We start from the raw sequence: 12,087 nt of genomic DNA, 5'->3' as shown, positions 1-12,087 counted from the left end.
CTCTAGATAGCTCCATGATAGGGCCTGGGTGTCAGAAAGACAGAGCAACCATTAAGAGGGTTGGAACATTCAGCCCTACCTCCCATCCTCCATGCTGGAGACTGTCAATCACCAATGGCCAATGATTTTAACCATCATGCCTGCATAAGGCAACCTCCATAAAACCCTAAATAACAGTTTAGAGAGCTTCAGGGCTGATGAACACCATCTAAATCCTATGAGAATGACACATCCCAAACTACACAAAGACAGAGGCTCAAGACTTACTGACTTTGCCCTATGCATCTCTTCCACTTGGCTGTTCCTGAGATAGCCTTTATGATAAACCAGTAATAGTAAGTAACATTCCCTGAGTTCTGTGAGCTATTATAGCAAATTACCCAATCTCAGGAGGGGAAAGTGAAAACAAAATAAAAGTGTGTAGGAATTTGTAACAAAGTCCTACAGAAGTTAGTTGTACTTAACCTGGAGACATATTACTTGTAATTGGCAAACAAAGTGACAGGTGGTCTTATAAGACTGAACCCTTAACCTGTGGGGTCTGCGCTGACTCTAGGCAGTTAGTGTCAGAATTGCTTAGTATGGAAAATGCACACATTTTGTGTCAGAAGTGTTCTATAGGGAGAGGGGACAATATCCCTTTAATAGCTATGGTTTGTTAAACCTTCTGTGCTTCCTGCCCTGGGAACTAGCTGCAGAGACCAAGAGGGACAATAGCCATCTCTTGGAAAAGGAAGGCTAATGAATTGAGAATGGAAAGATGCACACAGTGTAGAAGTAAAAGGAATTCTACGGAAAGTAACTTCACAGGGTAAACTGATCATAAATTCCTAACTGGGGAAGTCATGATGGGTGGTCATGCCCCAGGCATTGAACTTTAGTAAAAGGCTTATCTTTGCCTTAAGCAAGCCTCCTCCCTGTTTCTGTGCATCTAGGTTAGCACACTTCTGTGTTAATATGACCACTCTTTCAGACCCCTCCTTTTAAAGTGCTAAGAGCACATAATACTAAGTATCCTGTAATCCAGTTCCAGCTTTGCTTTCTCCCATCTCCATGTAACCTTCCTTAAATTCCCTCCATAATTTCAAATGCGTAAAAGAAACTGATTCTCCAGATCATTTGAGATCTTGCTCCACAGGGTGTGTCATCAGTTTGGCTCAGTTAAACTCTTATAAATACCCTCTACACGTTTAAACATTTCTTATGTCAACAACAGAAAGTCAGGGACACATTAATCTGAAAGAATTTAGTCATCCCTGGGTTACTTCTCATTCAGTTTTCTGAGGCACAAATTCTAAGTTTAAATTAAGGGAGCTTCATTATCTAGCTCATGTAGCTAGATAATCCATGATGACTGTGGAAAGGTGCCACAATTTTCCATGGTAAGTTTGAAAATTTCTTGAGAAAAGAATATAAAATTTCAAGTTACGTTGGTTTAATTTATTCTAAAAATAAATGAAACTACAACACAAGAAATTATAAAAACTTAGAATTGAAAAGAAAAAGGACTTCAGTTACCTCAATTTTGGTACCTCCATTTATGCTAATAGAAATTTAATAAATAATTGAATTGTGATACATTTGTCAAGCAAAACAAAATAAAAGTCTAACTATAGGATTGAATAATGACACCAAAGCCCCAATAGAATAGTTTACAAAATTAAATTAAATTCTAAGCTAAAGAGTTTCAAACAGCTTTGTTTCCTCTATACAATAAGCTGGAATTATCTGTGCTTCTGTTTATGAGAAAAGGTAGAAAAAGTATTTTTACAGTTTGGATAAAGAAGTGAAACAACATAAGCATTTTTAGATATTCAGCTGTAAGTCATTCAAATGTAAAATGTTTTGTCACAAATAATTTATTAACATAAATGTCTTTGCACCTTTGCCACTGAAATTCCATAGTCCTGGAGAGGTTTAACAGCCTTATTCAATTCTTCAAGAAATGCAGAAGTACTTGGAGAATCTAAAATAAGAAATGTTTTATGAATGTTTAATGACTTCCCCCTTAGAAAAGATAAAATCTTAAAATTAAAGCCCAAAGCTGCAAAAGTAAGAATATATTAGTTTGCACAACCAGTATGCCACAACAACAAATAATCAGTAACTAAACACACACAGTTATAGTATATTTTATACCCTATTTCCAAAGCCCCATTATTCTCATTTATAATGTCTTTATAATGACATATTTTAGTTTTGTAAGTGACCTTAAAAACTTTCTAAAACAATAGGGTAAATAAATGTTTAATTTAAACCTAATATCTGGCATTATTTTACCATGTTTAATACCATATATAAAAGAACACTTATAAATACGCATAAAACTTTCAAAATGATGTTAAAATACAATTTTCAAATAATAATTATAAGGGAACCAATGAAAATGTGGATTTACTTCACTTACTAATTGCAAGAATAGTATTTTTTTATGCATGAAGCCTTAAATGAGACCATTACAATCATTAGTTATATTTAAGAGTTATATTAGTTAATTCATTATAATTAATGATATAGCTAAAGCATTACTAATACTACATTTAAAGTTTTAAAAACAATTTTAAAATATTTATACACTAAAAATATGAAAGAGCATACTTTCAGAAATGACTACACAAAATTCAGATGTTATTATCTTAATAATTCATTTTTATTTAGAATTTACTATGGATTAGTACATGAGTAAAGTCACTTATCCTTATCCTCACAACAAATAAAGCAAGTACTATTTCCTCATTATAGATGACAAAAAAGACAGGTTAAGTGACTTGACCAAGGTCACACAACAGGTCAAGAGGCAGAATCAGGATTTAAATCAAGACAGGCATACTGTAGTAGCAGCTTTGTAAGCACATATTATTAATCCTAACAATAAGCTCCCAGTGAGCATATTGATTAAATAGCGATAGAAATGTCATAAAAATCAGAATATAAAAAATACTTACCAGCTTGATAAAAATAAGCTAAGGAGGCTTTTCCTGCTTGCAAGGTACTGAAATATTTCTGAGGACTCAGCTCTGGCAGAGAGTTGACTGCTGACTTACAAACAATGCACATGACGACAACAGAGATGCCACCTCTAACTACATTGAAACTGAAAGACATCATCAGCTGTAGTTGTGTATAAGCAGATTTTGTCTGTGTTTGTTCACTGCTGTGCTCTGTTGCCTCAGAAAATACCTGGAAAGAGCAGGTGTTTAACAAAGTTTTGCTGAAGGAATTTGTTAAATAAATGAAGTAAAATATGCAAAAAGAATAATATAAGACATTATGTATACATTTGATTTTGTCAGTACTTTATGATTTCCTTCTAGTAAAAATTTAAGAGGGGATGACATATAATGACTTTGATTTGATAATGCTACTTATTTTTAATACTTGTAAAAGATAATCAGGAAAATACAATACTAAGTATCTTAAGTTTAATAGTTACTGGAGTATGTGAAGCTAATTGTCACTTTTAAGGGCTCTAAAATTTATTCTCAAACATCCAATTCATTTTTTAAATTGGGTGTTTCATCCTTCTCTACTGAGAGAGGATTTACAATACACAAACAACTGTTTAATACCATTACCTTGGGAGTGAGACATTCAAAATATGCATATATGTCTACTACTTTAAAGCCCCTAGAAGATAGCTATTAAAACTACTTACGAACATTTCCTTCTTAATACACAAGTTTAATGCTCAAGACTTTATTACTACAGCTTAGAAATTCAAATATCTTTTCAACTCAATTCTAGTTTCTGAACTCAGATTTGTTCTAGATTATCCTCCTCTCATCTTTCATGCTGTACTTATTTCCACACAGTCCTCTGTATCTGCTTTCCATTCTCTTCTGTTTTGCCACTTTCATGTTTCTCTTAAACAATTTCTTCTTTCAGGAAGCTTTTCTACTAATAATCTATGTTATCTATGTTTAAAAGAAAATAGTTAGGAAAATTAGCATAATATAAAAATATACCTCTAGAAGGTAAATATATGCCTGCAGGTATAGTTGAAAATTTTGTTTTAATTTTTTTTTCAAACAAACAATCACTACCTTAAAAACAGGATGCAGAGGGGAAGCAAAAATTACCCATAAAGATAGGGGTAGAACTTTTCAGTAAAGAATAAAATGGTAAAAGAATTTTTAAAATCAGAAAAAAATTAAATTGGATATTTACTCTGGTCTTTCAATATTATCAATAAGTATATAACATGTCTTCCTAAGGAGTAGGTATATCAAACAAACAGTAGGTAAATCAGGAGTTAATTACTCTTGATTACTTCCTAATATTCTTTTCATTACATCTAATTAATATCAAACAGTGAATTAATTTAGCATCAATTTTTAATAATGAGCCAAGAGTTCAAAAACTCAAGTAGAATGATGAGTAAGGACTGTGAGAGGTATATAAAAAAGTAATTTTAATGATATAATTAAGGGATATCCCTGACATTAAAATTGATTATACATTACAGCCATTTTAAGCCAGCATACTTTAAAGCCATTTTATATTAATAGGAATGGTTTTAAAATAGGTCATCCAAGATTTTCTTTATATTCTGAGGATGAGGAAAATGCGTACATCCTGAGCCGAAGGGAATAACTATATAAAATCTGTTACTAATACAGTGATTCCAACCTAATAAAAAGATAAAATACTTACAATTGAAAGATTCAAGTATAAAATATCATTTTTCCTGTCTTTGTGGTTACAATTCAATTATTTTAATACTAAATTAGACTTTAGGGTTAACATATGATTCTTTTCCCCTAGAATGTATTTTGTAACACCAAAAGTTCTAACTGTACATTCAAGACTTGAATACTTTCCCACATCTATCCCATTGATCAAATGAGATTATACACATCAAAGTACTTCGCATTTGGTCAATTAGAGATTTTGGTGGTTATTCCTATATATTTTTAGAGACAGGAACTCAACAGTAATTTTTGCAGTTTGTTCCATCTTTGATAAGTTTTATAATTTAAGAAATGACTTAAAGCAGAGAATACTGCACAGGTCAGCTAGAAATAGAGTTTACATGGTTATAGTAAAATAAATACTGAATGATGATTTAACCAAACCTATGACAACCATAGTTAAGTAGATGGGGAGACAGAAAATAAGGGATCGTGCAGTCAGGGTGAAAAAAAGGATAAAAGAGAGCTAAATATTCATCTTTCACAAGACCAAAAGCCAAGTTTATTGGAAACAGGAATATCAATGCCAAAAGAAACAAGGAGCAGTTGAAAGTAATTGCATTTAAGGAATAATAAATTGAAGGGGGGAAGACACCAAAGGGGCTTTTGAAGCCACATAGAACCATCTGACTCTTTAAACAGTGTACCTTTTCACTTTGATTTTTAAAGTAATTACTTATGTGTAATGAAATCTTTTACAGCTTCCACTCTTATCAGTCCAATCCACCCCATGGGGCCACAGAAGAGTGTTCATTTCACATGAATAAAATGCATTTGCCCAGAGACATGGTCTCCTCATATAAAGATCTTGAAAAGAAAAGGTAAGTGTGGATGGCGAGTGGTAGGGAAAGAAAACACCTACTTCTAGTGAAGTTTGAGGCCACCATGTTACCAATCCTGAGCAAAAGTGGTATGACTCAGTTTTAACAGCTACTGTGTAATATGCCAGGCTTTATTTTCTCCTGTCACAGGCACTAAAAATGCTCAAATGGTGGCTGTTCATCAGCACAGGTCCCAGAATGAATGCAACAAAGAGAACCCATAACTGACATGCAATGAGCATATGACATAGAAGAAATAAACCTTGTTGGCTTAAGCCACTGAGATTTGATTAGTTATTATTGCAGAACAATTTAATTTATCTTCACTGGTATACAAACTAGAAGTGAGATGCTGCCTTAACAAGCACTCTAAAATACTGGATCAGGGATTAAGCAGCAAGGGCCTAATCAAGAAAACTTTTTTTTTTCCCAAGGAAACTTAATCAGAGACAGGAGCTCCACAAATGATCCACATTAAGGAGCACAAAACATTGGATGAAACTGTCACTACGATAATTTTAAAGTGGCATGTACCTAATGAATTTATGAGCATGTACCTAGGTGACTTATTCTGAGAAAAAGTGGTATGTCTCAGTTTTAACAGCTACTGTGTAATATGCCAGGCTTTATTTTCCAGGTGGCTAATGGTCTTTATTTATAGCCCTAAGAGAAGAGTCTAGAAGATGCGAGATGAGTACTGTGTGTGCTAGTTACTGTTGGTTGTGTTTAATAAGAAAAATACTGGAAGAAGAACCCCACCCAAGAGACTTGCTGTTCACAACTTAAAACCTTGAGTCCCCATCTTTGTGTGGTCAGGAAGCAAGATGAAAAAACTGCTCAGCCATGGACAGAGTTTACAGTCTCCAAAGCCAACTTTAGATGTGATCAAGAATAATAAAAATGAAAGGGACCTCTTGCAAGGCAAAGCCAAGGACCATGAAGAACTATGCTCTAGAGCATGTGCCAGAATACGAACTGTTACTGGTCTACAATAATGAGATAAACACCGAAATTTAGTGTAAATGTTTAAAAGCTTTTATAACAATTTCACACATTTGCAAATAAAATGCTAAGGGCAACCAAAGTTTCTGTTTGCCACCAAAATCCTGAGAGCGCCCCCAGAGGGAAGCGAGGAGGAAGTACTTCAAGGGAAAAACACCGACATTCCCGCTAGTGAGAGAAGGCGGCAAGGAATTTCCTTCATGTGCACTCTAGACAGGTGGAGCAGCTGGTAGCCCACTTCATCTAGAGCAATCCCATTTTGGGATTGGATCCAGCATATAACACTTGGCAGCTTTAAATGTTTGAAACAGCTTTAAAACAGCTTTAAATGTTTGAAAGACCACTGTGCTAAGGTAATCTGCCCTCCTAGAACAACAATACCCCAACATTGTTCATGTGGACATATTTCTAATTTTAAAATATCTAGCAACCAGCTTTTCTAGAATATCCTTGATACAGTTCCCCTTTATAGGTTTAAATTTCCCTTACGATTAACTGTAAAACTAATGGTTTTCCTTCTCAAGAAAAAGAGGAAATTAACAACTGTAAGTATTAAATAAATTATATTAGATCTGTGGGCATCTTTCTCTGGGGAAAGACATGTTTCATACTTTGCAACAAATGGGGCACTTATTATTTACAAAGTACCCGTAAGAGTATTTTGTCAAAAATCTTACGGTTTAATGCTGCTACTGTAGAACAGAACTTGCTCATTGAACAAGCCTCAAACAAAACATTGATTAGATCTCACACAGCTTAGCATTTAAGACCCAAAGGGGGCAATAAAAGGAGTCAACATCATCAGCATCTCTCTATTTTACAGCCCCTTCAAGATAGTTGGGGCAAAATCTTTTCTCTCCACCCACATCCCCTAACACACACACCCCAACACACCCACCCCCCGCAAAAAAAAGGAGAAAAGGATATCCAGACTTGCAATGACAATGAAATAAAAAGTCTCACAAGCAAAGACCTAAAACTAGTATGAGTACTATCTAGATGTTAACTATCACCTTGTGTAGAGAATATAGGCAAAAAAGAAAAAAAATACCTTCATGGTGAAAATCTATCTATGACCTCAAATTTTCACCTCACTGATTACAGAAGATAAAAAACAGGCCATGCCAGAGAACAGGAGAGTCTCCTGATTTGCCAAGTGCCTCAAATCACATAATTCTGAGTTCATGCTTAATTTATGTGCTTAAGCACGTAACTGCAATCAGTTAACTCACTGTTGCCATGAGCACTCTGCCTGCCCCCTTTCAAGCAGAACAGTGTACTACCCTCATCACATGCTCTAGGAATCCATTAGGTGAATTTCTTACACTCTAACAAACATGAGATCCTTCTCTCAAGTGTTGCTGGATTAGGTTTGTTAACTTCTTTGCAGCAAGTTGTACCCTATGTAGGCTGCACTGCACAACTGCTCAGCAGACCATTTCATCTGAGATATCCACATAGCAGTGCTAGACCTAAACATCTGTTTGTCAGCACACCTGTAAAAGAACCCTGTGTGAACTACTGTTCCAGAATCTGGAGTACAAAACAGACTCTGAAGTTCCCTGTGGATCACTAGCTGGGAAAAAAAGATAGCGACACTCTTCCTGGACAAAGCATTAGAGCAAAGGATAGTGAGTTAGAAAGGCTGGGTCTTGGCTGTGCTAGTAAATTTACAATGTCTTTCAGAGATACTGAATTTGTGGTGTTCTGCTCATTCTAAGAAAAGCACAAATTATTTTCTCGTCATTCTGCACTATTCTGTTCATTTTATTACCAAACACTCCCCCAAAAAGGTAACAAATGTTATGTTAGTCTAATATACGTTGGGAAATTTATTTATTCTCTACTAATTTATAGCAGTAACAAAACATTTGTTTTGTGTCTGAGTCCCAGGTACAGCTGGTGCCACCATTCATCACAGACAGGAGGAAGGTTTGAAGAATGCATGTGGAATTTTAGGGGCACAGACTATTCTACTTCTTCCTCTGTAGACCTTGATCAATAACGGAGAGTTCTAGTTCTGTCTTTTCCCTAAATTTATGCCCAGAGCATCTTTCCGAATTCTAAGTTTCAAAGGGCCACATCCCTCCTATTCACATCGCCTGGATCTCCATCTCATCCTAATACTACTCTTCCTTTAAGTGACAGTTCCTGAGGGAGAGAACAGTCGTCCTTAGAACTTAGGTTCACCCTTCGCCTCATTCCATTCCCTCTCCTCTCCAAGGGCTCAGGTTTTTCTTGCTACTCACGCCAGGGCAGGAGTAAGCAAAACGCCACGCGGAAGATCTCAAGTGAGGCCCTTCTAAACCCTACACCAGAGCTCGGCGGTGCGGCCCTTGCTGGGGAAGAGCCGCTAGGTCTCAATCCCCATCCCGGCAGGCGGACGCCACAGCCCCTAGCCTGGAGGATCTGCACTGCCACCCACCTGCTCGGGCGCGTCCGACAGCTCCCGCCACGTGAGGGAGAGACACAGAGCGGGTCCTTGCTCCCCAAAACCCGCTCGCCCTGCAGCCACGAACAGCTAAGCCTATCCGCGAAAACGAACAGCCTCCGGCTGCCACCACTCGTTGGAATCAGCACGCAGGGCAAAAAAACAAAAAAAACAAAAAAAAACAAAAAAAAAAAACCCCAAGGCTCCTCCCTCTCCTCGTGTTAATTACGTGCGACCTCTCCAACCAATTGGAAAAGCAGGGGGCGGGGCTAAATCCGCCCCAGGTGACAGGCGACCACCCAGTCCTCCCGCCGGTGCGAACAAGCCGTGCAGTTGCTGGGCCAATCGGCAGCGTGGGTGGGGAGTTCACGAGAGGGAGAAAGTGGAGAAAGCGGACGCCCAATCAGATCTTGGAGCCCTGGAGCGACGGGTCCTGTGGCCCGTGAGCTTCCGAGCGCGGCGCGCAGGGGGCGTGCCCGCCTGGCCCAATCCGCGCGAGCCCACGGTGCGGAGCGAGCGCCTCAAATGCTCGGGTTTCTCAGCTGATTGTCTCCAGCCGAGAGTTGTTTTTTGCAGCTACTGAGCGGAGCCGCAGCAGGAGGAGCCGAGACCCCCCGGGGGGCGGGGAGAGAAGGAGGGGTTGGGGGAGCCACCGCTGCTCTGCGCGGGGCTCCGGGTTCTGTCACGGCGCTTCCTGGGGCTGAAGGTTGGGGTGGGTGGGGGGTAAGGCACAAATCCTTCTCCTCGACGGCGCACCGAGCCCTGCCCCTTCCTTCCCGCGCTCCCTCGCCCGCCCCCCAGCCCCCTCATGAGGGTGTCCGTGCCGGGTCCCGTGGCCGCCGCCGCCGCTCCCGCGGCCGGCCGTGAGCCCTCGACGCCGGGCGAGGGCGGCGGAGGCGAAGGCGCCGTCGCTGCCGCCTCAGGCGCCGTGGTGCCGGGCTCCGTGCAGTTGGCGCTGAGCGTCCTGCATGCCCTGCTCTACGCCGCGCTCTTCGCCTTTGCCTACCTGCAGCTGTGGAGGCTGCTTTTGTACCGCGAGCGGCGGCTGAGTTACCAGAGCCTCTGCCTCTTCCTCTGTCTCCTGTGGGCAGCGCTCAGGACCACCCTCTTCTCCGCCGCCTTCTCGCTCAGCGGCTCCCTGCCCCTGCTCCGGCCGCCCGCTCACCTGCACTTCTTCCCCCACTGGCTGCTCTACTGCTTCCCTTCCTGTCTCCAGTTCTCCACGCTCTGTCTCCTCAACCTCTACCTGGCGGAGGTAAGGCGGCAGGACCGGCTTGCGGGGCCCGGCGGGCGAGCGGGGCCACCGCGATCAACTCCCTCTGAGGACTGGTGTGGGGGGTGGGGGGCGGTGATAGACGGACCTGAGACGAGCCCGGGGAAACTGAGGCACGCCTGGAGGGCGCGCCAGTGTTCTCGCCCCAAAACTTAAGCAGCCGATTGACTCGGTTACTGAGGGGCTTTGGGGGTGAGTGAGTGAGGCTGTGTGTTCTGACAACTTAAAACAACAAGACGACCCTTTGTTCGGCGTTCTGGCCCTCTAAGGTAAGGTGTTGCTGGCATCGCAAGAAGTATCAGCCCCGGTAGCTCTGCCGAAGCTGGACTGTGTTGAGAGAGGTTGGATGCTGAGGTAGCAGCAGCTCTGCTGAAGCTGGACTGCTGCCAGCCATTACGTCACCAGGCAGAGCTGTTCCTCTGCTATTGTTGCTGCGTTTCTTTTATTAGAAGCTTATATTCCCTCCTGCATCTCCTTTCCTGTGGCTCGATAAGCCTCACACAAATTCCGTTCGATAGTTCCCCAGCAGGGTTAATAATCGATAACCAATGCCTAAGGTCAATAGAAAGACCTCCATAAAGCGCTTAATGTTTGCCCCATTCTCTTCATGCTTTGGCTATTTTTCCTCTCTTACAGTCGTGTGTGTGTGTGTGTGTGTGTGTGTGTGTGTGTGTGTGTCTAGCTAATTAAAAGAAAATACTAGCTTAACCTGTGCCTACTGCAGAAACAAACCACCAAACTGTTTTTGCAATAACTTGCTTAATAGCTGGAAGCTAATCACACCCCCTTTCTTTTTTATGAGGAATTACTGGTTGGATTGCATTGTTCTGGGGAGCTTAGGTATTTGACCCATTTCAAACAGGTTTGGGAGTGTAAGGTTGCCAATCAAGTGTGTCAGCTAGTGGTATTTAAGCCACAGAATTCTGAGAATTGTCCAAAGAGTATCCCGCTCCCATCCTGCAAAATATCTCTTGAGGAGGAGAGGAAACAAGGTGACATCATATACTTAATACTAATATAGAACAATATTGGTCTATGCAGCTAATCCTCTCAAAGGCTTTTGGAGGTGATGAGAATTAACATAGCTATCAGCTAAAGTAAAAACATTTAATGCAGAATCAGTGTTTATATTTCCTGCATGCATAAACCAACTCTTTTCTCCCTTAGTAGGAAATAGAATGCATAATTTTTAAACCCAGCCATAACTTCAGTTTTTTAGCACACTAAAAACAACATTTTAAAATAAGTAATAAAACTTTAATTATTTTCCTTTCGCATGCCTTTGGAAGTCCAAGCAATACAATAACTAAAAACCAAACAATAAGACATAAATAAAAAACATGGGTAATCATAAATTATCATGCCATAGTCATGTCACTTTTTTGATGATGTTCTGACCTCCTAGTTGTTATTTAAACTTTAATTGCATTTCTCTCCTTTATAGTTAAACTGATACATGTATTCTTCCTGACATTTCTAATATAATACTGGTGACCTCCTTTCACAGAAGCTTTACTCTAGCTTCCAATATAGTTAATTTACCTGAACATGACTAGCATTCCTTGTGCCATAAACATCAATAAGTTTCCCTATATATTTTGACTGACAAAAATTATATTAATGATCCACTGTAAAATAGTTGGTGGGCAGTTCATAAAGTAGCTGAACACTTTTTACTTTTTTCTTCAGATATATACATACCATTAAGTGCACAGATCTTAAATGAACAGCTAGGCGAAATTTTACATATGGATATACTCATGTTACTTAACACTAGGTTAAGATATACATTATCTCCAGTGCCCCAGATGGTTCCCTTGTGCTCTCTGCTAGTCATATCTCTCACCCTGAGTTGAACAAAGTGGCTAA

At 39.8% G+C, this 12,087-nt stretch overlaps 2 protein-coding genes across 2 annotated transcripts in view; one reads left to right on the top strand and one right to left on the bottom strand.

The window, feature by feature from the left end:
* Positions 1-9,095, bottom strand: part of TXNDC16 (thioredoxin domain containing 16) — a 66,815-nt gene extending 57,720 nt beyond the window's left edge. The window contains exons 1-3 of the mRNA XM_054567567.1: positions 8,940-9,095; positions 2,946-3,180; positions 1,884-1,966 (exon numbers count right to left, since the gene is read on the bottom strand). Of these exons, the coding sequence (XP_054423542.1) occupies positions 1,884-1,966; positions 2,946-3,108 (246 nt within the window). The 5' untranslated portion in view covers positions 3,109-3,180; positions 8,940-9,095. The remainder of the gene's footprint in view (positions 1-1,883; positions 1,967-2,945; positions 3,181-8,939) is intronic.
* A 658-nt stretch (positions 9,096-9,753) lies between these two features.
* GPR137C (G protein-coupled receptor 137C) overlaps positions 9,754-12,087 on the top strand; it is a 44,747-nt gene continuing 42,413 nt past the window's right edge. The window contains exon 1 of the mRNA XM_054567045.1: positions 9,754-10,200. Within this exon, the coding sequence (XP_054423020.1) occupies positions 9,754-10,200 (447 nt within the window). The remainder of the gene's footprint in view (positions 10,201-12,087) is intronic.

Source organism: Pteronotus mesoamericanus, unplaced genomic scaffold (assembly GCF_021234165.1).
Source record: "Pteronotus mesoamericanus isolate MK-2021 breed Mesoamerican mustached bat unplaced genomic scaffold, CSHL_Meso_final contig_182, whole genome shotgun sequence".
Taxonomy (NCBI): domain Eukaryota; kingdom Metazoa; phylum Chordata; class Mammalia; order Chiroptera; family Mormoopidae; genus Pteronotus; species Pteronotus mesoamericanus.
This window is presented reverse-complemented; position numbering and strand designations above follow the sequence as displayed.